This window comes from Plectropomus leopardus, chromosome 13, assembly GCF_008729295.1.
Source record: "Plectropomus leopardus isolate mb chromosome 13, YSFRI_Pleo_2.0, whole genome shotgun sequence".
Classification (NCBI taxonomy): Eukaryota; Metazoa; Chordata; class Actinopteri; order Perciformes; family Serranidae; genus Plectropomus; species Plectropomus leopardus.
The window spans coordinates 27,190,627-27,217,704 of record NC_056475.1 but is presented as its reverse complement, the minus strand read 5'-3'; the positions used below and the strand labels follow the sequence as shown (position 1 = coordinate 27,217,704).

General features: G+C 38.5%; 1 protein-coding gene across 1 annotated transcript in view; it reads left to right on the top strand.

Annotated features, from left to right (window-relative positions):
- The window catches only part of pcdh1a (protocadherin 1a), a 106,085-nt gene that overhangs the window by 54,004 nt on the left and 25,003 nt on the right, over nucleotides 1-27,078 (top strand). The window contains exon 3 of the mRNA XM_042499273.1: nucleotides 26,786-27,005. Coding sequence (XP_042355207.1) covers nucleotides 26,786-27,005 — 220 coding nt within the window. The remainder of the gene's footprint in view (nucleotides 1-26,785; nucleotides 27,006-27,078) is intronic.

Below are 27,078 nucleotides of genomic sequence, written 5' to 3'. Positions count from 1 at the left end.
ACTTAATTCCTTTCAGGTAGCACAGAAAATGTCTAGCAGATGGTGATCAGTATTGACATTTAAGGTTGTTGTGGAATGCTATGAGGGAACAAATATGGCATGCTGGCTTTTAGGAAAGCTATCGATCTGTGTGACGTACAGCACATTTCACAACGCACTCTGCATTTTTTGGGGGGCTTTTTTCGAGCACAAGTCTGAGAGTGAAAATCAAGATCATGTTTTTTATTTAGCGGCTCAAAGAAAAGGTCAAATGACAATAGCGAAATTCTGGAAAACTGAGGAGTCATATTGGCTTGCCCTTAGTTGTCCCCTGGGGCTCACAAACTGGTGCTGTTATTGAGAGTTATGGAAGCGGTGCCCTGCATCTCTCAGTGACACAGCCTGGTTTGTGACTCTATAGTGTAGAAGCCATGAGCCTTTCAATGTGCTGATGGACAGGGTCAAATACCATGATCTGTATTTATCTGCGGGATGCTGCTCCTGCACTGTAAATGTGATTTTAAAGCCTCTTTATCCTCTTTTTGAGGATTTGCAGTATAGCGGACCACATGTGAGTCTCCCTGCACTTAAGCTACACTATCAGCAGCCCAGTAGGCTATCCATAACACACACAACTCTCTTTTCATTTAGTTTTTCTATTTATCGAGGAGCTATACTCATTGGAAACCATTCAGAATCACAAAGCAATCTGCTAAGTGCCTTAAGGTTACTTCTTTAAGCCAGTGAAAGTATTGTGGGAAAATATCAGTGATGCATCTGTCTTTGATGCCAAAGAAGCTCATGTGTAAATCACTTGTTCAGTCTAAAGAAAACAGATTAGAAAACACAAGATGTCGCACCCATTCACTGATAACAGCATGGTGTAGTTTGTATTGCAGTAAGGTAAATATTGGGCCCTAAAGGCATAGTTCACACCAAAAGCAAAAACACATATTTTACCTCTTACCTGTAGTGTAACAATCTTTATTGTTTTGGTGTGAGTTGCAGAGTGTTGAAGATATCAGCCATAGAGATGTCTGCCCTCTCTTCAATATAATAGCTTTTGGTGCTCCAAGCACCAAAAATCAGAAAAATCCTGAAATTATGACCTGAGCAGTTTCATGTAGGAACTATATACTTTCTACCAAACTACATCCGCCAACTGTATCACTACTGTTATCACACTAGAATTTCTAATTTTGATACAGTACCTTGAAAAATAATGATATTCAATACATTTTTTGATACCACTGGGACAATTGATATTGAGGCCAAACTATATTGCTATTTTTTTATTAAATAGTAAATACAACAAGACTATAACATGACAATCAATACTTTTCTTTTCTCAGTAATAATAATAATAAACTTTATTCATTAAGTGCTTGTCAAAATAAATCATTCTTCTAAGTCCTGGGTTTAGAACAATGCAGGAGTCAAGCAAATAAAATCAGGCAATTTCAAGAAATACAAAGAAACAGGAACCCCAACATTAAAGCTAAATCTCATCACTGAAGCAGATAAGCAAAGTTGGAAACTAACTTCCCTGAAGATATGCAAAATCAAACAATTAGAATAATACAAAAATAAAAGAATACGATAACAGATGACAATAGTAGCAGAAAACAGTTGAGCTACTGTAGTAAATATTAACAATCAGAGAGAGCGATTGATACTGTGGAAAATAAGTGTTGTAATCTTTTCACATTTTCAGTATCTATCTTTTTTAAATCAATATTTTTGACAATACTAAACTATTTTCCTTCTACCTGCCAGCCGTATCACAGCATAACAGGAAATGTGCATCTACTGCTAGTTCATCTAGCATCAATGAGCTACCTAAGGTTACAGCTCAGCCAAGGAAGACGCCAATAATGTTTACCAATCACGCTGTCAAAAGCATGAGCCCCTCCACCTTGATTAGATGCACTCTTCCTTCTGAATGATAATGTGGTTGGCAGGTGTAGTTCAGTAGAAATAAAATAATTCCTACATGAAACTTACAAAAAGGCCCCTGGATTACCTTCAGTAAGCAGGTCATGATTTCTCAAAAGAGATATTGCTGTTAGTCTTTCAAATGCATGTTTTGGCACTTTGAGCATCACAAAAAGAGTGCCATCCATAAACTGTATAAATAATAGATGTAGCTTATGTGAAGTCACCCATTGGTTTTCCGTTTAAAGCCTTGAGTTTAGCATTTTGGTCATTGCCATCTCAGTTTTTTGAAGCCAGAAGTGACTGTATTTGACTGAAAGGTTGGAGCTGTGGAGGAAGGAGGGCTGGATCTGACTCAAAGACTGCCGTGAGGCTTGCAAGCGGCTCCACCCTTAAATATGTATAACTAATGGTACTAATAGTTAGCCAAAGCTAGGGTGTAAACATGTTTATTTCTGCTGTAAAGTTGCACTTCAACATTGGCTACATTTTTCACCTACAGAGGTTGCCTCTTGGTGCCGTCTTGTTCGGCATTCTTAGAGAGAAGGCAGACATCTCTGCCGCTGATATCTCCAAAACTCTGCAACTCACACCAAAACAATCTAGACAGATAAACAGCACTACAGGCAAGAGGTAAAATATGTATTTTTTACTATGGGGAGAAATGCCGTGAAAATTGCAAGGTGTTCTGTAATTTTAGGCCTGAATAGAGTCTGTGATAATGCCCAGTAAGTACACAGTGAAATGAAAACAGATGGAGATCGGAGGGAACAGCATGTTTATTCATTTGACGTTGAAAGCATCACAAAAACGGACGGTTTGTCGATAATGTTAGGGGAGATATACCTCGGCTGACACTTCCTTTGTGGTTGAGGTTCATTACAGCAAAGTCAAAGATTCTTGCTTACTAATTTATAGACGGGGCTACAGCTTGCATCACTAAAATCAAGTTTGAATCAATATCCTGCTGAAAGCATCGTAAAATCAAAATGGAGATCAAATGCAGGGCTGCATTGTACGGATACGGGCCTCTCATGGTAATTACAGAGCACTTTATGCTAAAGACATACTAACGAGTGTCCATTTTATTAGACCTTGATCCAATAGACCACCTGCTCATTGATGTTAAAGTATACAAAATAAGAAAACATATTTGAATTGTAAAGGTTAGATTTGAATGCATTTGATGGCCTGTTAGTTTTATGCTGATGCGGGACCCCATTTTATCTCCATGAACCGCTTGGTACAAAAGCAAACCCTCGGATACATCTGGTTATAAATACCCGCTGATGTCAGAAGAATATGGAAATCTCTTGAAATAAAGAGTTTGTTGATCAGGGCTCGCGGTTATTATTGTTGCGTCTCAGCGAGCCTCTAAAGCTCCTCAGCGGTGTCATCTTATTGTGGAGATGGCTTTCTAACATGACATTATACAAGCTTACAAAAAAGCAAAGGTAATATGTAAGTGAATCTATTTTGGCAGCATGTTCTGTAACCACCCAAACAGACTTCATAGGGAATAAAGAAAGTGGGGAAGCTGGAGGGGGAGGCAGCCAGTGAGGAATCATGGGCTGTCAGAACCGTGTCTGTCTAAGCTTCAGGAATCCAGGAAGCTAATGCTGTTTGATGTATTAACCATGATGGAGGGGGCAGTGTCTGTGTGTTCATGCGCAGTCCTGAAAGGATTTGGGTACATTCTGTCTGCATGGGGGGGGTGCGTGTGTCGGTAAACGTGGGAGTGTATGCACGCGTGTGTCGCTCATTGACAAGTGGAAGTAGGAAGGAGAATGGATGTTGTTTGATGTATTAATCATGCATATGCGGGATTGAGAGGCTCTGTGATGGGTCGCTTGGGCACTGATTCTATCTTCAATCAGAGGCTCATTTGGGTTCCTTTATGTAAATGCTTAACATTGTTTAGCAGAAAATAAGCAGTCTGCTTATAAAACATTTGCATTTGATTGTGTGTGTGTGTGTGTGTGTGTGTGTGTGTGTGTGGTGTTTAAAACAGAGATAAGGGAAGTTAGAGGACGTAGTGCAAATGTTTCTCAGAATTCTTATTCATACGTAAAGCATGTTAGAAGCATATTTTTCCCTGAACTGCCGTTGTGTTTGTCAATCGGCGTTCAGCATCAAACAAAGACAGGAAATGTGTTTTCAAACAGCAGCTCTGTGTTAATCAATAATTCAGAGAGGGGGCAAAAAAAAAAAAGGTATGACACTGATCTATATGCTATCATGATTTATCAGCCACACGTCCACCCTCGTGATATTTCAGGGATCCCAGTCAAAGGCAGATGAATAACGGCGTCCATTAAGATGGCCCATTTTAAAACGACACAGTTAATTAGTTGTGCTTATTTTGTGCTCATTCAGCCATCCATATTCAGGTGCGAGTCGCTGTTCTGAAAGTTATTAAGGTGAAGAAAATTGTTTGGCTTTTGCCAATTCACTTTGCCCACCTTAGCTATTGAAATCTTGTCCAAGAGGCACTCCTACTGTCTAAAATTTAATCCATGTTGCCTTTGGATTACAAATGTATTTCATTTGACACTTAAATTCACTGCAGAGCTCTCGTCTTGTTGCCAGGCAACTCTGTTAAGGTGCACACAAAGGATCATTATAGATTTCTCGGGTGCAACTGTTAACTTGTACTTCTTTAAAAAGATATTGTACCGTTCTGTATCCAGATAAGACTCATGTTTGTTGTATTTTTCCTATGCTGCCAGTATCTCTGCTGCTCATGCGTTCCTTTAAATATGAAGCCTTCAATTTATTTTATTCAGCTAAATAGGCCTTCTTTGCAAAAAAAAAAAAATCATTCCTGCCAGTACATTCACCAAGTCTGGGCTCCGGCTTCTCTGCAGCACTATGAAAGAATCCAGTTGAGTGCCTCTTCTTATGCATCTATCAGACATATGTTGCTAACAGGAGATGACAGCATGGCCCACAGTATTTAAATGGTTCATGGTGCTTGTACTCTGATGGCTACGATATGACATGATGAGCCATAAATATGTCAGATATGACTCAAATGAGCTCTGAAAGGATATGGCAATAGTGTATTCATACTAGATATTCTGCTCTGGGGCTCTGTCTAAAGCCCATTGTGGAGCACTCCACCAAAACTTTCATCAGTAGATTAATCAAATCTGTCATCAATATCATAACATATCTGTATCAACTGTGTCTAGTGTATTCGCCCAGAGTAATACCAAAGCTGCAGAGGGACTCTGACAAACGCATCATAGCTGCCCAATTTTTGCATTATTTCAAAATGAGAATTCCCTATCGCAGGTCAAAAAAAAGTTTGTTTTAGTGTCTTAATAACTCTATTTGAGGTGTTTTTTAACTATGCATACTTAATGGAATTTGGTGATATGTAGGACTGGGCCATAAATTGAATAGTATATCACACTAATTTTCCTCAAAAGTAATATAACAAATGTGATAAATGTTGATATGATTATGCAACTTAAAAAGTAGTTGCCACCTGCCATCAAACAGAAGATTAAAAAAAGACAAGGCTAAGACTTAAATATGTTCATAAACTTATTTTTCGCATTATAGTTTTGACGAGGGGTCCGCTGATATTGGTTTTTCAGGGCCAATACGATACAGATTATTAATAGTTAACCGATAATCAATATTTAGAGGTGATATGCATTTACATTAAAAATGAAAATATTTCTGTCAGTATTTAGAATTTGGAAAAATGACAAACTCCAACACAAAACTCTTTTTTAAAACTCTTTAGCAAATATTTAATCATTATATACAGCAGGTTCTCAGCAAGTTTTTTTTTTTTTTTATATAAAAACGTGGAAATTTAAATAAATAAAGAATAAATAAAAATAGCTCCCTGAGGTTTTACAAAGCAAAAAATTCCTCCTATGCTGACACTTTCTTTTCACTTTTGAATAAATTAATTTTTAGAGACAATCATTGAAATAAAATACAGATACAGATAATCGACAAAATGCCAAATATCAGCCCCAATAATCGTCCAGGCAGATAATCTGTCGACTTATAGTTTTGACCACAGATAACTGCGCTGGGCAACTCCATAACTGAATTAACCACACAAGGTTATGCTGTAATGCTACAGCAGCTGTTTGCATAGTGGACTTGTCTACTGCCGGTAAGTTAGCAAGGTAATCTTATGTTAGTTACGTCCATGTCTTTAGAATGAAATAGCATAATGTCCATATATGTGACTAAACATAATGTGAATAAAACTTTAATACTTGTCCTTGATGTACTGATTTTTATTGGCAATAAAAGAATGATCCCACACTATATCACAACATCATCAAAGTCTGTCTTGTTACTGTTTTGATTGAAAATCAGCAGAAATGACATGATGTGCATTCAAAATTTGTACAGAACATACCGAACATTGTTAAGATTCTTCTTTTGTCTATTTCTTTTGTTTGCATTGTCAGCTGAAACACTTAATACATGTTTTAAACCATCAGTACAAAAGGTTTGACATGCTGCTGACTACAATTAAGATTTCTTTCTCTATATTTTTTGTTTTATGAATTGACAGTTTGATTATAACTGTTTTGAATGTACCACAGATTTTGTAAATGTTTTGCTATTGTTTGTAAACCAAAATGGTTTCTTTGACTTTCACTCATGGGGGAGGGGGGTGCAAATGTACATGTTCTAAATATTGGGCAGGACTCAAATCTACACCTATGTTTGTGTGATGACAGTTTGCGAGTTGCTTGAAGAAGGCAGATTGCTGTGTATTGGCTTCATCAGCAGGGCATCTATTTTTTTCCCGGATGAAACTTGTAAGTCATCCATTGTTTGAAGCCTGCAGGAAGATCATCGCTCAGTTGCAGACTGCTGTTACAGAGAGTGGTGGTGGTGTGTGTGTGTGAGTGGGGGGGGGGGCTGCAAAAGGAGAAGCGAGTGAAGGTAGGATCTGGGAAAGAGAAAAAGAGAAAGGCAGAAGGATTACATGTGCATGTCTGGCAAATGGGTGATGAGACAGAGGGCAGGGACTTGATACTTGTGTGTGAGTTTGTTTGCACTATGATTGAGATGCAGTAGGTGGATTACGGAGCTCTTCTCACAAAAAACACGCTAACTCCTGAAGGCCTCAACACAAAGCAGCTCACTCAAACAGAGTAATCTCTTCATCTGATGATTTTTGATATGTTGTTTTTCTGCCTCGTTTCACTGCGCCGGGCTCTTCTCAATCCCCGGGTCTGCAGAAAGATCAATGTTGAGAACACATCCTGCGTCGGCAGTGACTGGGCGCTTGTAGCCAGAGATGAAAAAGGTCACTATGAATCTAATTAAGCATGATTTTTCAGTTCCTTGATAAGATGGAGGAGCATGAGGGCTCCCCATCCAGTTGCTTCGAAAGGATTACTTTGAGTGCAAGAACGAGATGCAGACACACTTCCCAAATCATCCAGCTCTCGGAATGTATTGCCAATCGGGACATCTGGGATGCAGGGTAACAAATCGAGACAAGCGAGACCGCAAGAGAGGCTATTAATAGAAACGCATACATGTACATGCGCATGCACGCTCACGCCGAAACACCGCATCGCATACCCTCGTGCGCATATTAGAAGATAGCCAGAGAAAATAAAAGTTTTAAGTATGGTTGAAGGCTTTTTTCATCCCTCTCCGCAATCCAATTATGTTGCATTTCAAACCACTGGAAGTATATGCATGCTTCTCAGCCAGATGCAGCAGCAATAGAGATATTAACTCTGAAGATGGGAAGTTTGAGAGGCAATAAGGTACCCAGCAGGGAGTGGATATTGAGGATTAATTTTTCTCATGTCTGATTCTTCTCTTCCCCCCGTCTCCGTCTCTGTCTATATTTCCCTTCTGGTGTTGTTAACTCCTGATGTGTCTTTCAGGGAAACAGTTTGGCATCGTACATGCATATTCTTACACTATATTACAGTAAAAACACAAAGGAGATGTATAAAACAAGGTCTGGGAATCCACACTTTGCTGTGATTCAACAAGTATTAGAACATTTAAGTGGTTATGTGACGTAAACCTTGTTCAATTTAGCCTCCCACTCCTTGCTGACATGAGTATACTGACAGAATGCATACTGGCCCAAAGACAGCTATTAAGGTGTAGTGACTGTGCAGCTTCAGCTCTGGGTTTAAAAACAGTAAATATTGATTGGTTTCACAGATCTTGAAGCAACTGCTTGCAGGCTAAAACAAATACAGAATGTATCGTAAACTGCAAATATCAGCCATAATCCATGTCAGACAAGGCTACGGGACAAAAAAAAGTCCTACTTTAAGGCAGAAATGATAGTTATTTCAGTAGCAAACTGCCAAACAGTCCAAATGATTGCATTTCTCTGACCTCTTTCTCCTTACCATCAGCATGGTGGGAAGTCCGTCAATTGACTTTACTCCTTCTGTCTGTTAAAAGTATTGCCTTTAAATTCTGCTCGCCTTTAATTCAGTTTTGTTTAGGAGCGCAGCTGTTGGAGATTAAATTGGAAACTTGCCCCGGGGACATTATTTAGATAGAAAATATACTTGCAGTTGACCATTGGAGGGCTCGTAAGCCATACACGCCAAACACACACACAGATACCGCAATTTGCTGAGCTGCCAAAGCGTCTGCTCAGCAGCATTATAGAGCATGACCAGATGTGATCCGACAAACTTGAGGGCCAATTCCAAACATTTATGCAAAATTTGATTTCTGCTGCTTTTGGCGTCAAAAAATCAGGCACTCCAAGCACACGAACGATGCTGGCTCAAGTTAACCGCATTATTTATGTTTGACCAAAACATTTAAACCTGCAGTGCACTAATAAGGGCCAGATTAGGATAAATCACATATCATAGTCTTGTAAGAGCTGCCTGCTTTCAGAGCCAATGAAATCAGCCCATCACTCCTGTTTAAAAACAGTAAAGCACAAGTGCAGCGTTGCATGCCTCTCACCAGAGGAGCTTGTGATGTTCTTGTTTCAGAGGTGCACAGTCACACGGTGCAAATACGTGCCACCTAAAATATCCTGCTGGGGTCAGACGGTGGCAGGTTTTAAGTTGAAACCACATTTCTGGAAGTATTAAAATCACTGTCACTGAGTTTTTCCTTGTGCCGTGATGCGAATCCATAGTTCTGGCGGGAGAACATTACTCTCACAACTACACAATATCTTCTGCTCTACGTGCGGTGTTTCCTTTGCACAGGCAGTGCGCAGGTCGCTAACTGATCATGAAGGTCATAGCTTATACCTTATGCTGTGTATGTATAGTATATAAAAGTGAGTGTTCCTCTGCACAGAACCACAGCCTGGATGCAGTCAAAGGCTGGTCTGTCTATAGTAAACAGTAAAGGGTTCTAATCATCCTTTCTGCTTCTCACTGTCCCTGCACCCCGCTGGCCCGACTCCAAGGTACAATATAGTCACTCTAATCCACAACAGTTTTCCTCCAAATGCAACTGTTGTTATGGTTGTGGAAATTAGGCTGCAAATATACTTTGGCCTCCAAGGGAGTGTTAATGTCCGGGTCTGAGGAGCAACTAAAATGAATGGAATTTTATAGAGCTTAATCACTCAAAGAGAAACTGATGAAACTTTAAATCTGAATGAGTCGACCTTAACTTGAACCTTTACGTCGGGGAAATAAAGCGCTACACCTAACTACTTTGTACAGTATATTACCCAACAAGGGCAACTGTATAAAAATGTAGATTTGAGGGCCACGATCCCACGACTCATCAATCGGATAATTATGAGAAAAATACTGTAATGCTTTAACATTCCAGTAAATTCCAGCGAGATGTTTCAGAAAGCTGTTTAAAGCCAGAAGGGGACTGGATGAACATGGTAAAAATTTAACAGCCATTCAGTTTAAAACCCAACATTGATTTTTATAAAAACTTTTGTAGTGCAACATTAAAACTGTAACATTAAAGGGTCAAAAGGTCAGACTCTTTAAAGTGGAAAAATCATCTTAAGTTGTTTGAGACTGGTCTGAAATATTTTATTATTTTTTTTGTTAGAATTTCACTCTCCTGCTGCAGTTATTTGTCTGGCTATCTTTGTAACATCTTCGCCTTTGGTAAAGTCTTTTCTAACTTCTGTTTGCCATTGTTTCCCTCCACTTCAGTTCTCTTTTTCTTTCCATTGTGGCAGAGAAAAGCCTCTGCAGCTCCTCTCCATCTTTACTGTATGTGCCTCTGACTCACTTTTCTTCTTTTTCTCTACATTGTGTCCTCCATTTCTCCTATGTGCTTCTTGTTTCTCTGTTGGGAGCATTTATTCCTCTCTGCAGCATCGAGCAGCATGTCGCTTTCAAACCCCCAAATCTACAAAACCGTGTTCATTCTCTGAGATTTCTTTTGACCCCATGAGCTCGTATTAGCATATTTAGTCCTCGCAGTTTAAGACAATGAGAGTGTCGGTAGCAAGGCATCAATATCTAAACCCTGAACCAATCAGAATTTTAATCCTGTGCCCTTCCCAATTAAGTTTTACCACTGATCCTTTCTGTGGCTCCCCGAAAAGCTCATCCCCCTCCTCCGAATCTCTCTCGACACCAAAGAATATCATATTTCTGTTTCCCCATTCCATCTTCTTATTTCATTATTTTTTGGGGGGAAAAAAACCTCAATTAATCAAAATATATTTTGCATTTTTAAACAACTCTGACTCTGCCTATACAAATCAACTTTTTCATTAAACCCACACAAACTTAAAGAAATGACTGATGGATCAGTTGCGATTTGACTGAAGCACACACAAAATGATAATTTGATGATTATACGATTAGTAAAAACCTTTGTTAAAAAGCAACACAGTGTTATACTTAGCATGCAAACTGATATTGGATTTTTAAAGGCTGTTCTATTGATGAGAGTGTCGGTAGCAAGGCATCAATATCTAAACCCTGAACCAATCAGAATTTTAATCCTGTGCCCTTCCCAATTAAGTTTTACCACTGATCCTTTCTGTGGCTCCCCGAAAGAGTAAGAGTGATTTTATTTTTAAAGTTATTACTTTTCCTTAAAGTCAACCTAAGACTGGAAAGACTCAGTATTGAACTATCTTTGACTGTATTAGAAAATTAATAATTCTTTATATCTAAGTCAAAGTAATAACTACGTATATATATATATGTATATATATATATATATATATATATATATATATATATATATATATATATATATATATATATATATATATATATATATATATATATATATGTATATATATATATATATATGCAAAAACTGGGTAGTATGGAGCGCTGCAGGGATGACTGTTGTAGGCAGAAGCTGAAGATAGTGTCGCGCTGGTTCCCTCATCAAAAAGTCAGTGGGATTATGGATTATTGCAGAAAATAAGTTTGGTCGGAAACATAAGTTTATAATAATTACACGTTTTGTTCAGCAAGGTTACGTCACAAATTAGGAAATGCAAAAAGCTTAAGCCGGGCTATAAACAATTCATTGTTAGTAGCTGTCTTTTTATAAAAGCTTCAAAATTCCCAAGTTGGGTAGCTACTGATGAATTTTATATCATAGAACAAAATGTGAAAGCTTGTGTTAACCTTAACCGGACCTTATTTCAGGCATCTATCCAAAAATCCATTCAAAAAAACCCCTTTGACTAAGAGATAAGAGAACTGAGAGGAAGGAGCTGACTCATTCCTGCACCACTTTCTCTGTTTCTTAAAAAAAATGAAATATGTCAGTAATTTCTCTTACTTTTGATTATTTTCTAAATGCTATTTGGCAGGGCTGAAAACATTTGACTGTCATTTAAAAAAAACAACTTTTGCACGGAGTCATTTTGTATTTCTATAGTACACAAAATACTTTCTTCATGATTCGTAAAGCGTAGAAAACAAGACAAGGTCAAAACTGAGTATATGGATGGACCTTGTATGAAACATTAGAGGCTTTTTTGAAATGAAAGCTTTTTAATTAGAAACAGGACGTGGCAGAATTCTCTTAGTAACAGGTTGATGGACTTTTGCTCTTGCACTTATAGCGGTACAATGCTGGACCATCTGTTGCAGTCCAGCTGAATCAATTCATGATTTTGTGAAGAACAGTACAATAAGACATCATCGCACCGCAGGACGGACCTGCTTCTTGTGAGCTTTCCCGACTGATCCACATCTTGTGTGATTGGTGGAGGCTGTGCAACCATCAGCCTCTTTTGGAGCCAAGTTCCATTGATATGATAGTTTGTAAAATCTTCTATCGGTGCAGATTAGATGGCCAAACCAAGAAATCAGTCAACCTCTTCTTAGAATTCTTTGTATTTAATTTATTTATTCATCCATGCACTTTATTATATTTGCCAACCTTGGCTCAGAAACAGCAGTCAAGATTGCACTTTTTGGACTTTCTTAATGCAGTTTTGGGCCTTGTTGTTATGTTTGTGAACACGAGCGGTTTCACTAAGTGATTCCATTAAACCAGCATGGGGCATCTGCACATGGTCTGTGGAGACAGAGGTGACGAGAGTTCAGCTATTTTGTGCTGTGCAGACACAACTCCCATTCTAATACTCACACTCCTCTGTCAGAACAAAAGATGTCATGGTACCCCCCCAGCCCCCCACCCCCCACCCAAAAAAAAAAAAAAAAAAAAATCACCAAATGGATGCAGGCAGAGCGAAGGGAACACTTTGCTTCACTCAAGTACCCATCTTTCACAATAACCACATTTTTCAAGAAGAGGAGCGCAGTGAGAGGGAGATTACTTTTTTGGACTTTGATTTGTTTTTGACATTGTGTGTCGGGGAGCATTTTACACCCTCATCAAGCGCTAAATGAGTAATTTAGTTCAAACCAGGTCAGCGATGGTGGGAGGTTTATATGTGGTGGCTGTGGCAGTGGGACAGGATCACTGGCGGATGATGCCCCGCAGCTGACAGCAGCGAACCGACCAGAATCAGTTTCATACACTGACTTGAAATGTGTTCTATAGCGCGAGGTGTTCTTGTAATGGAAAAAAAAAGACATCCATAGCTCATTGTGGGACAGAGGGGCTGACGGAGAGCTTTTTGTCGAGGGGTGATGCATTCACACCAGCACTCCCACATCCTGTCATATGGAATGGCGCGAACAGTCAGATTTGTCATTAGATGTGGCAGCTATATTCACACATGGTGGGTCTTGCTGCAGTAATACTTGGTTTTACTGTGACAACATTATGGTATTTCAAGGCCAATGCTCCCATTGAAATGAAATCCTCTGTGTAGAAAAAAAAGAAAAAGTCCAGAATAGGCGGCGGCACAGACAGTGAAGAATGCGAATTCAGTCTTGCCTATCAAGACCATTAAGGTCTATGTGATTGTTTTTTAATGCATTCACTTCAGCCCTTTTTTTCTCTCCATTTACAGTAGACGAACAAAGGGACTTCTGGTCTTTATCCACCCCCCACCCCCACCCCCCACCCCTCCCCTGTCTGATCACTTCATCCTCCACCCAAACCCATGCTGACTCCTCTGCGCTCTTTCCCCCTCCCCGCCTCTCGCTTTGTTCCTCCCTCCCCCTCTCCAGCGTGTCCCCTAGTTTTCTGGTAGCTGTGTCTCTTTGATAATCCAAGACTCTTTGAAGACTCCAATTCCACGCTGCTTGCCTTGGAGCTATTGCACCTACAAAAACAACTGTGTGTGTGGGTGTGTGTGTGTGTGTGTGTGTATGTGTGTGTGTGTATGCGTGCGTGCGTGCGTGTGTGCGTGTGTGCGTGCATGCCTGTAGAGAACGAGGGAGAGAGGAGAGAGGGAGCAGTAGATGGGATGAGAATGGAGGACATAATGGTGGAATGGAAAATAAAAACAGTTCCATATGCATTTCCTTCTGCAACTGCTTCAGTCTTTATGGTTTTATGCTTGCTGCATACACTGAGAGGTGCACTTCTTCATTGTCATATTTGTTGGTGCAGCTCATTTTTTCTCTGCCTTCAGAGGCAGCAGCTCATTGATTCCTGCATACACGCCCAAAATGCCAGAGCCAGGATGTACTCACAAACATTGTAACTAAATGGAAATTCTGGTCCGACGCTTGGGGAACTCTCTCAGGGTATCAAAGAGTTTGCATACGCATTTTCTACTAAATACTACAAGTAGAATAACAAAATGATATTTATACTATGGGTTTACTACAACTTTAACTCTTTAACAGGCATTGTAACCGCACAGTTGACGTTTTTTGCGATGAAATCGTTTCATTAAAAACTTGATTAAACTAAGTTAAACTAAATTAACTTTTTTTCCCTACTATAAAATTTAAACAGAATTTGTTACCAGATTCAATTTTGTTTGTCATTATTGTTAGTAGTTTATTTTTTATATTTATTTTTGTTTCTTTGTTTTTGTTTTATTAAGTTACTTTTATTTTCAGATTTTCATTATGACACTGATATTTTTTTGACATACATTTTTTACTGGATTCATTTTTTTTTGCATCTATTTTTTTATTTACTTTTTAATGTTTATTATATGAAATAACTTTAATTTTTAAATGTCTATTATATAACATTGGCTTTTGCACTTTTAACGATGAATTATACTAAGAATCTTTAAGAATTTATTGATAGATGTATTTTGTTAACATAATCTATAATGTATAATTTTTCGCATTTTTTTTTTTTTAGTTTGACTGTCAAATGGTTTTAAACATTAGTTCACAAAAAACAGCTGTTGTATCTTTTAAAAAAATGTTTTTCTCTGCTTCTGTCAGATGCTGCGGGGCAGCAATTAAAGAAAATTAGTTGGCTATACTTAAAATGCCACAGTGATCAAACTTAATCATTACTAAAACATTTTCCTCCCATCCACATACCTTCCACTTTGTACTGCCGTCTCCTCTTACCTTTCAGCAAGTCTGGCTGCTCCCCGCGACTCAGTCTCTATTTCTCCATTGTTTCAGTCTCAATCTTTAGTCCCTCTTCTTCCATCTTAGTCTCTAGCCCTACCTTTTTGTCTCTGTCATTCTGCCTCTCTCTGGCAGAGGAGCTTGCCATTGGGATTTAGACGAAATTGAATTGAATTATGAAGGAATTTCTCTGCAGTACGATTGGCATCATTTCCTCCACACAACAGAACATCATTCTCATATCTCTCAATGTGGGGGAATGAAAATAGGCCGTGCACCATTCTTTCTCTCATCCTTTTAAATTGAATTTTTCATATCACAGGGGCACTGAGACATCAGCCGTTTCCTTTAACATGGGCAGAAAACCCATTTCATAATATCTGAGAGACACATAGCTGTGATTCAATAGGAAAAGTCTGCCTTCCAGCTCCGGTACACATACGATATACCTCAACTCAGGTTTGATAAACAGGGCCACATAGGTTTCCTGCTGCTTGAAAAGTTGAGGGTATTTCAGTTGAGGATGTTATAGTTGTTTGGCTTCACAGCCTGTTAAAAGCACTCTTTTGTGAAGTTGAAGGAATGCTTCACCCAAAAACAGACCATTTGTACCTCAATAAGCCTCCTCATCCCGTGTTTCACTGAATTGGTGAGGCAAATTTTTGTTTTTCAAATGCCTCCATGCTAAACGAGGAATCCCTAAACTGAGGAAATTGGTAAATAGGGGTTAAAGTGTGCTATGTTTGACAACAGCAAAACTGTTTCAAAAAGGTTAAGATCTTGCACAATTCATGCAGTATAACCCAAGTCTCATTCACCCAGTCATATGCTCAGTGCTTCCCAAACGCATGCATTTTTGCTAAAACCTTAGGGTTCAAACAAACAGTGTTCAAAAACCTGGAACAGTCATGGAATTTCACATTTTTCAGGCCTGGAAAAGTCATTGAATTATTAAAAATAAGGGAAAGTTTTGGCAAACAAATAGAATTTAGTTGTGTATAATGACATTTTTGCACTACTCTTCCATGGATAACCTTTCACTTAATGTACCATAACGATATATTCATTTTCTGTAGTTGTCAACATAACGTAACTCTAATATGCACTGATGTGTGACAGCAGTTTGTTTGTCATCACATGTGTTTTGACATTTTCTTCTGGGTTCTTTTCTCCCTTTCTGTTATGAAGCTGAAAGTATCTTTGATTTGAATTTGAATCTGAAAAGTTTGACTTGACAGGGGCAAGAAAACATAAATAATTTCTCTAGGTCACTGAAAAGTCATGGAAAAGTTTGGAAAGTTTGTTCATAAAATGTGTGGGGAGTTCTGCATTTCAGTGAAAGTTTCAGAAGTTTCAGTGAGCAGGATTTAGGAGGATATATTGGCAGAAATTGAAATAATATAGATAGCTAAAATTGTATTAGTGTATAATCACCTGAAACTAATAATTGTTGTGTTTTTGTGACCTTGAATTGAGCTGTTTATATCTAATTATGAGTTGGTCTTCTTCCATAGAATTCGCCATTTTATTTCTAAAGTAGCCCAGAACAGACAAACTAAACACCAGCTCTAGATAGGGCCATTCATGTTTTAGCGTCGGTCACCGTAGTTCTCTTGAATGCTGATGTTTCAGCTGAAGCCTCACTGCTAGATGCCACTAAATCCTACACACTGAACCTTTCATTATTAGGTTTTAACGAAAATGCATGTTTTTAAGCAAACACGTTTATTTTTGCATATAACTGATCATGTTGTGGGTGAAACACTCCTTGAATGAAATGCAGTTTGTGCTCACAACCTTACAGCTCCCTCTCTCTCCATCTGTCTCTGTGTGAGACATAGACAGCCTTTAACTCCTGAGGCCTCCCATTTCACCAGTTTCAGAAAAGAATCCTAACTGAATCTTAACTGTCTTTGCAGAAGCAGCTTTTTACAATAACAAACTGCACCCGAGTTGCCAAACAACATAGCTATGATTATGTTTAGTCGGTTATTATCCTCATTAATGTGTCTTCTTCAAAGGTGTAAAACTCCTGTGCTTGTTGTTCTTTGCTCCTCCAAATGAAATTCTGAATATTCAGCATGTTTCGCTGGTCACAGTGACGAGGCTTAAACAACACCTTTGTGTAATGAAACTTTGAATAAACACATTTTGCAACTAACTAACTGTGACAAATACATCATTACCCATCGGACATGAAAAGTAACAAGATATTTTATTTAAATACAGCGTTAGTGTTACTTGAAAAAAAAATAAGATAAAATATAGAGAGGCATATTTGGATTACTGCAAATAGCAACACAATATATTTCTCTTACTATTCTACACCAATCTAGCACATGTTGTTATTTGTCACTGGAAGAAAATATCTAACTGGATTGATTAAAAATAATGCAATTATGCAGTATTTGACTTTGATCCAGATGTGTTTTAGCAAGCTGTCAGAGTGACATAAATGGAGATGCAATCAAAGTGTTATCAGCCACTCTGGCTCACAATTCAGAGGTTAATTCCTCAAAGATTAGATGCTTCCCCAAGCTTTAAATCTCTGGTTAGATATTAAAGGATGTACTGTTATTAAAATTCATATCAAATGGGGGTACTTTTGCAGAAGAACCACCGGGGTACAATTCTGCCATGATTGTAATATCATCTTTTGAGTTACATTTATTAAATGTACTTTATTATTATGTTAATATTCTGCTCTATCCTGCTGCCACTGCACTATATGGATTGTAGTCCCACCATATGTAGCAACCATTAAGCCGCCACTTGCTGTGAAATACAGTACGCTGGGGAATCGTTTTTTTCTACCAGGTAGTTAAAGACAATGCAGTCGCCCGCTTGATCACCAAATGTTCCTGCACAGATCAGTCAAAACAAAAACGCAAACTTGGATGCGACATTCAAAACAGCGAGTCTAACTCACCTGCGACTCAGCTGGAAGTCTGCTCACGGAAAAGTGGCAGAGACGAAGGAAAAGCTTTCCCATCTGCATAAGCACCAGCAGCCCTGTGCACTGGCAATCAGTGAGGCTTGGCTGGATGACAGGGCACCTGACAGCGGAGTGGTGTCAGGTAGCTCCAGGGCATTCGCAGAGGGGCCGGGAACTCGCTGCTTATGGGAGAGCACAACAGCAGTGGGGTCTGCTGTCCCATCAGGGATCAGTGGTGCAAATCAGCAATGGCAATATTGATGCTCCACAGTCACCAAAATGCTGCTTCGGCACAGCCATTCGCCCCAGGAAACCCTTTTCATTCCTTCATTCAAGCTGCAGGGAAATACATTATTTTTTATATCCAATCCAATCTTTAGGACAGACCATCCAGACTGTTATTTGCAAGTGATTAGATATAGCCATTAACAATAACCCATCTGCGTCGGTTGCTGTGGAAACGACATAGGCGCGAGTACATTCGCAAACTGTTGGTGCTTTTTTTTTTTTTTTTTTTTTTCTCAATAGACGCAAAACAGCAAGCTGCAGGGCTGGGTGAATAATGGAGATGTATCCTCTCACTCTTCACACCATAGCAATATCTAGTCTCAGCGCAGAAGTCCTCCATCACAGCAGACAACATTAGTGACAGAGGTGGTTGATATATGTTTTTTTGCAGCAGTCGCAGCCGCAGCCAGCTAACAGGGCTGACAGCTTCCCTGGGACGTGACGTCACCGTTATGTGTCAAACAGCAGGTGATGTAAAGGGCAGTTTGGAAGCCAGTTTTTAAAATCAGACGTCAAACCACCCCTGGATGCGGTTGAGATCTGATTAGATACATGAAATATTTATTTTGATTTATCGCAGGCAAAAAATCTGATAAGGGGGCTGCCAGTGTCAACGTCACCTTAAAAGCCTTAAGCTTTGAGCTCGTGATTTAACTCCCACAGATCATCGCTTAACACTATCTGCTGCAGACCGTGTCGCTCCTTATCAGTTTGTGTTATGGCATCCCATTGTTTTAATATCCAACATGCTCTCAGAACTCATGAAGTCTCCCTTCTTCATATTTTTACTATATTTTCTGTTGGGTTTTTTTGCAAATCAATTGGAGGATAACAAAGCACAGTGCTCATGAAGTCAAATGTCTTTTCTTTTTATATTACATCAATAGTTCTGTTAATTAACAATGAGTACGCTCAGCTTACATAACAGCCGCAAATACAAGTACATCAAAAGGCTTTTACCTTTTCTCCTTGCTGTGCCTCAGAGTTACAGAATGTTTATTTCTGTGACAAGGCCTTTTAATCTGACACTTTGTCATCTGAAAATGCTCCCCTTAGATACACGGCAAAACTCCTTGGCCATTGCATGATGTACAGTCCACGTGAAGCAGGAAATATCAATCACAATCAACACGCTGATTTTAATACTCAACTTGAAGCCCTGCATTCGGCCCCAAGTGGCAGGTGGGTGGGCTGCCTACCATCATCTAATCCACAATGAAAATAAATTGATTCACACTGGGAATTTTCTTTGAATGCAAATAAGGTACCAGAGTGAATAAGCCATTAAAATAAATGTTCTTTATAAAAAAAGAAAGAACAAAAAAGCACTAGGTGAGATTCTTCAGACCCTCACAAGGTCCAGGTTAAGCATGGATGTATTAACAGACCTGGATACAGTCTTGTTTATTCCTATGAAAGTTATTCAGAGGTGCGTGAAGTTAAAAAAACGCTCTCTTTCCATGGTATGAAATTACCCAGATCCTCCACATTATTGGGCCGAGTGAAGCTAACTTTGGGTTTAGCCCTCCGCTAATTTGTATGGAGATAAAATGATGATAATGATAATTTAATCTTGCTTCTGTGGACTTTTAAAATGTTATCAGAACAATTGTTCAAATCCTGATAGTGAAATGTAAGGAACAAATCTCCTGTGACTTAATGGCATTACACTATGATGCAATTCCACTTTTGTCCACTATGTAAAATTGGCCTCAAAGCCTGTTGATGTTCTTGGGGGCTTGTGGCTAAGCCCCAGCTATGCTGAAGTCCTAAAACCACCCCTGCATACGCCTGATCTGTGTGGGACTGCTGTGACTGGATGTGCCTCTTGGCAAAGATGAGTGAGGGCAGAGAACGTTAAAAGCTTGGAAACTTTAGCCTGGAAGCAATTTATGTGTGTTCATGCATATGGCATACATTTTGGCAAGATGGTGTGTTTTTGTTTATTCTTGTAATTTCCAGCTCAGCTCCTACAATAAGTCTAAAATACACAAAATTGTTACATTCATACTGTTTAGTGCAAAAAATGCACCATTGAAACCCATTCAAATTACAGTTTTTGATCCCACAGCCATCAAAGCATAAAAACATGCATTGTATTATTTCTGGGTGTCATTCTGGGCTTTTGCCTTAGCTGCACTGTCACAATTAATGTTGCTGCTAATCATTGACATATCCCAGGCTGTGATTATATATATAAAAAAATCTACTCTGCATGTAGTAATATATTGAAAATAATTCTTGTTTTGTGCGTTTTTTTATTAATCTAAAATGGCATTTAAAGGGTTAAACATCTGAAAATTAATTAATATTTGATATTATCATTAGAACTGATGTTGGTTAAAAATGTAATCAATGACAGAAAAAAAAATATGAATGTATGATATTTTTTAAAGCTTGATTTGGAAAAGCGCATTTTGTGCAGAGCAATATGTGTGTCTGTAATATTAGGGCAAGGCCTTAGCCCTAAGGGTTAAGTTAACTACTCAGGTACTGACACGTGTTTTTAAAGTACTACTATTGTATCGGTGCAAGGTTGCAGACAGAAAATAAGGGTGAGGTTTTCAGTCCGTGTAGGTGTACTGAGCGCTTTTTTTTTTCATGTCCATTATGTTCAAGACAGTAAAGCAACACAATTTCAGCTCTAAGGTGATGGGCTAGCTGGTGTGTGGATAAGTGTAAGATCTATGGTACTGAATAGCTCAAGGCTAACAGGCTGACATACTGCAGCTGCTACTCTCATTTTTATTTCAATTTTTTATGGAGTGGAGGACAGCTGATTTGTTTAAAGGCGAAATTAACACTGAACAACTGATATCACAAACAGTGCACGTGATGCTTTTAATTCATGAATTCCTCAAATTTGCACACAGCTGAAGGAATGAAGACCTTTGTCTCTTTCTCTTCCCGGCTTTTTGGCATATAAGTGTATCAGTGGAATTTTTCTGGCTGTATCCATGTGCAGCTTGAGATTATTCTGAGGCAGTAGGTTGTATATAATATTTCTGGCAGTCTGACAGGAAAAAAAGTGTCTCTAAAGGGCTACAGGAGCTGGAGGTAGGGAGTAGATGATTGCTGTTTATTGCTTCTTTAAAATGTGTCTTGGTCCCCTTGTAAAGACAGGATCCCGCTGTATCTTTCCATCTACGTTGGGATTGTAATATTAGGTGTATAAATGAGGCCATTTTAGCCTAATCTAAATCGGGGTTATGAATTCAGATGTCAGCGTAAATGTCCCCTCTTCCATTCTCAGCCCCATAGCTTCTTCCTCCTACCACAATGCCCAAACAATCCCCCTCTCCCGCCTCCAGTCTCCCAGAATCTAATCCTTCTGCTTGTCCCCTCCAGCCAAAGCGCCGTCCATGTCTGCCTGACCAACTCCCCACTCCTGCTCAGCCTCCCCTTCCATCCTTCCGTCTTGCCGCATCCCCGCAGCCCCCAAGGCCTGGCAAAGGATTTGTGCTCTGACTAAAAGGAGAATCTATTTCCCATCTCTGCAGCCTTAGCTAGTTATCATACCCAGGAAACATGCTGACTCTCTGGAGTGATGCCTTAAGGAGGAGTTTAAGCAAGAATCCATATTTAAACAACTAAATGCCCCCTAACATTGAATAGTCCTGGAGCCTCAGCGACCTCCAATCATTTTTTTTTAGAATGCACCATTGAAATATATCATTCCTGCTCCGGCAACATGAGCCAAAAGCAAGTTTATTGAAGTATTACAGAAACAATGGTGGAATAACTCATTATTGTCTGGTTCAATAGAGGAGTTCTCTGTTGAGACTTCCTGTTAAGTACAGTCTATTTTCACACTCTGTGCTGTTGTATTATCACTGTTAGGAGAAGTTTACCTTCAGGGCTTTCTGCCAGAAAACCCTTTTCTTGGCTATGTTTAAGGGAGAAGATCACTCTTTGGGTTCAAATGAAGAGATTTCCTGAAGGCAGACTTCTCCCATGTGCTGTTTTTTAACAGAATTTGAATGAGATCGATCTCTTTGAGTTACGTTATTTGCGAGAACACAAACAGTGTGTTATTACTAGCTCACTGTGTAAAGATGCACACATTAAAGAGCATGATTAACCCTTTAAAAACCATCATCCTGCTGAGATCGTTGTTTGCCCAATCCCGTTTAAATAGCTCTGAAATAAGAACCATAATACCTGGAGCACTCATTTTTTTTGCAGTAGAAAATTAATTCCCGTCATCATGTTATAAGCTAATATTACTCTACCTTTTGTGCCGAGCAAACATTGTATTTTGCTGGAATTTGATCATAATTTCCCTGACAATTTTCCCATAATGGCTGCAGATCTTGGTTGGAAATTACTGAATATTTTCATCTAAAATGAAAACCATAAAAGTTAGAACACTTATTCTTCTTGCAGCAGAAAGCTAAGGCTTATGTCTTCCCCTGCCATCTTGATTTTACCTTTTTTTACCCAAAAAGTTCATAAAGGCACACAAATCCAGAAGACTGGACAAGAGATAATACAGGAGAAGAAAAAAAAAACAAAAAAACAAATTCTGCACACTAGATTATGCTCCCATAAATATTTAATACAATTACCATCACCTCGGTGGTAATTGTATTAAATATTTATCAGGGCATAATCTAGTGTGCGGACTTTGTTTGTTTTTACCTTATATTACCCTGCCTTACATGTGCTGCAAACATAGTATTTGGCTGGATTTGGGATTTTGTAATTTCCCCCATGATTTTTTCCTGTAATGGCCATGATAGATCATTCTTTGCATTATACTATATCTTTATCTGTATTTATATCTATATTTAAATCTACATCTACATCTCTATCTATATCCATATCTATATCATCAGACTGTACACTCATTTCGCTACATAACATTAGTGATTAGTGTAAAATCACACAAGAACATTTTTAGCAATAGCATCAATGAACTATGAATCCATCACAACATGGCTACTAAGTAAAAAAGTAAATAATGTACATACTTTAAATGTCTTACACAATGTTAGGAATATTTTGTTTCTTTATTTAGAATGTTTTTTATCACTATGTTTTTTATTTTGTAAAAAAGAAATTTAAAAACACCTTTTTTATCATGCAATTTGAATACTTCTTTCAGTTATTATGGTTTATTGATTTATGTAATCTCTTAGCTAAGGCTGTACAGATTTTAGATATATGAGGCACTTGAAGATACTCCAAGAAATTAAAAAAAAAAAAAAAAAAAAAAAGCAAAAATACTCGGTCTACACGATTATATCGGCACATCATTGATATTAGCAGGTAACAGCTTTAAAATAAAATGTTGCATCGGCCCAAAATTAATATTTCAGCTTACATGACAGGCCATTAAGATGACGCTTCATTTGTGTGACTTTAATTACTTGATATAGGTGAAATTTGCCCTGCTTTTGGCCATTGAAAGGGCCGTCTCATGGAGAGCATCGTCCAAAGTTAAATAAATTTTGCAGTTTAGTTTTCAATTTGTTACATAAGAGCAAATATGGAATGTTTTCCATGTAACCTAGGTTTAACTAGTTTTATTGTTCTGCCCATTGAATTTGTACATATATTTAACATAACATTATATTTTATCTCTGAATCTGCCACCAGTGGGCCATCAGGATAAGAGATGGCAAAATATGTTAAATCCACTTCAGGGGAGACTTGATGTTTTCTGGAATTAGGAGGAAAAACATGTGAATGTATTTGCATCGGGAATTGGCCTAAATGAGTTGGAAAATATTGGCGTATCAGATATCAACAAAAATCCAGTATCCCTAAAAAGTACCAATGTAGGCACTGGTGAACTATTTTCAGAGTTCAAAGCACTGATAGAAAGATAAGAAATGTCATATTTTTATTCATCAAAACAACTCATTGCCCTCTTTTTCTTAGTTGTGCACAAAGCATGGAAATCCCAAACAAAGACACAACAAGCTGTTATTTCGTTGTGTTTCGACACATTTAGTTTAAATGTAACAAATAACAGAAACACCCAAGACATCTTTACCGATGTATACTATGCATGATTTATAGATGCAGGGATGTAGTGGTACTGCAGGGAGAGAGAAAAAAAAACTGATGCAGCCCAGAACTCATATAATCATTATATAGATGAAAGACGAAGAGATGCATCTGTGAAGTGAGGAAAATGTGACTGGTTGAGATGATGGGGAGATGAACAGGTTCTGCTGGAAGCATTTTTGAAGCCTGCTAACGGTATTAAGAACGCAGCGCTGATAGCACTTACCTAAGCTCTAAAAGCATTTCTCAATATGTGGTGTGTATGTACTAAAAGGCTGATGGTTCCAATGATTTCTAGCATGGATTTGTTTGCCAGAAAAGTGGTTGAATGGTAGAAAGCACAGACCCGTGGTATTGATCTGGGCTGACTCGTGCAGCAGCGGCAGGCCTGTTCTGCTGTATCAGTGCTTTCCCTGACTTTTACGAGAGGCGCTCATGTGTGGGGTGGGTGGGTTGGTGGTGGAGAAGGTCACTCGCCAAGGGTGGGGTGGGGGTGGTGTATTGCGTGTGCACCGTAAGGAGTTATCTTTCTGTTGTGGATCGGTGGTAAGTAGCCATTAGTAAACTGATCTTTGCAAGAGGAAATTTAATGGTCTCCTAACTGTATTTACAAGCCATTGGATTTGATAAAGGGTGTGATGTTGAATGATTTATTATATAGCACTCTGCTCCTCCTCAAGCTATCAAATTCAGGATTGCATCAGTATTTTCATTCATTCATTTATTTACTCTTTCATCGTCAGTATCTTATTAGCAATGAAAGAGGATCTAATGATATATTCCAATGCTTGAAAAGTGGTGACTGTCACAGACTGTATTTTCAAAGCTCTGTTTAGTTCTTTGTGTTAGCCTTATTTAGATCTTCTTGGGGTTCCTTTTTAGTTAAACTGCTGAAATATTGTCTGGCTTTCCACTCAGTTAAACATCAAAAGCCGTGGAAAAGGAAAATATTAAAATATGGAGATAGGAAGTAGCTCACTGGGGCTACTGATTAGTGTACCAATCATTGCCATCAGAATTAATTTGGCAGTGGAAGATTCAAGAAAATGTAACTTTTGTTTGATTAATAATGATAACAGCAATAATAATACTTTTTCTCAATCTCTGTGACACCCGTAAACCTTTTATTATATAATATTTGCTTTTACGTCCTCACAGTTGTATAAACATTGGGCCTCATGCAGCAACATTATCTGAAATGTATCTTATATTTGGTAAGAGAAAATACAAGAGAAGGTTTTGTGCTGTGTGCAAAGACTCTGGCACATGCCCAAGGCTGGAGAGATGGCACCAAAAAAGGCTGTAAGAAGAACTTCTACAGTAGTGAAACTGATGTAGGCCTACTGTTTAAAAAAAAACAACTTTGGTCAAAATGTCAAACTCGGCAACGCTGATCAAATGTGAATCAAGACTGGAAAACATATTTTAGTGTGCTTTTTAGCTGTAATTAACAAGCAAGTTTGCTCAGGCTGGTGGTGCTTGAATTCTCTAACATGGCAGCCAACATTTCTTATTTTACAAATAAACAGTACACTAATACATCTTTCTGAAAACATTTGATTCAAGAAATAGGCAATGCAGTAACAGGATCTTGATTTATATTTGATCAGTGCAACCTAGTTTGACCGCAGTTAGGGAGCAGTTATTGACATTTTTTCCCCCACGGTTTATCTGCCTCATGTACTACTGTCAGGTGATAGTGGCATTTTCAGCAAATATGCCAAAAACAATTCTATAATTTATCCACTACAGCTTTCAAAAAATGAACTTGGAAGCGTAGACAAATTAATCAAAACAGATTATTGAGCGGTACATACCCTGATATTTTTACACACATAGCAGTTGGGTCACAAACGTTCTCATTTTGCAGCTAAACAGTACACTAAAATTTCTTTCTGAAAACATTTCTGTTGAGAAATTTGTTTTTTAAACAAATTACCTGTTTCATGTACTAGTGTCAGTATATTGTTTCAGCAAACATGACAAAATAATATATAAAGGTACAGCTACAGCTTAAAAAAAAGTATCTGGTAGTTATTTAAGCACAGGTTCTTGAGCAGTTTATCCTCTCATGCATTCATATATGATAAAATTTCTGCTCCAGTCAGTGAGCGGGGCTTCATATTGGCTTGGCTGTTTTCAACATGTGGATAAAGTAACAGTTTTAGCAAATATGACAAAAAAACAATTACAAACGTTATCAACTATGGCTGTAAAAAAATATTTGATAGGCTCCAAACACAGATTCTTAAGCATTGCATGTGCTCATTCATAATTCACAGCAAACACATAGATTTCAAATATTCTTTACATATACAGGACAGCGTCATACTGCATATTTAAACAGATGCCCCAAATTTAGATATTAAAATTTTGTTGTATATTATGCAATGTTGCAGTAGTGTATTTAATTTTTGTCTCAATTTGTTCAATTCCCGCCACTGTTAATTTGCACAACCTCATTCCAGTAGTCTGCAACCTCACTCTGTTCATATATCTCTACCCTATATAATCTGCCGAATAATAACAGTGCAAAAGACTGTTTAATATTTCAAAGTCTTTAATATTTAATACTATTTTCTGACTTCTGAAGAGTGAACTTTAATAGGCCAGCACATTTTTCGGGGGTAGCCTTAAATGGTCGAGGGCTGAGCTGTAACTGTTACCACAGGACCTCCTGGATGTCTCCTTGGAACCATCAAGCAAAATGAAAAATGTAGTTTGAAAAGCGCTTCCCTTGTATTGAAGATTTTCGTTTGTTGTCTCTCTTGTTTTTCAGCATCCCCATCGGCGAGTGACCTTCTCCACCACCAACCCCGTGCAGGACCTGCAGGACGCCTCTCAGCACAGCTACTATGACAGCGGCTTGGAGGAATCGGAGACTCCCAGCAGTAAGTCATCGTCTGGTCCTCGCATCGGACCCCTGACCCTGCCTGAGGACCACTATGAGAGAACCACTCCAGATGGCAGCATTGGAGAGACCGAGCACCCTGAAAACGGTATGCTGACAATCCTCCTGCATTCTGTTGTGTTTGCTATGAATATGTATTTAAATGTAAATGACTCTAATAG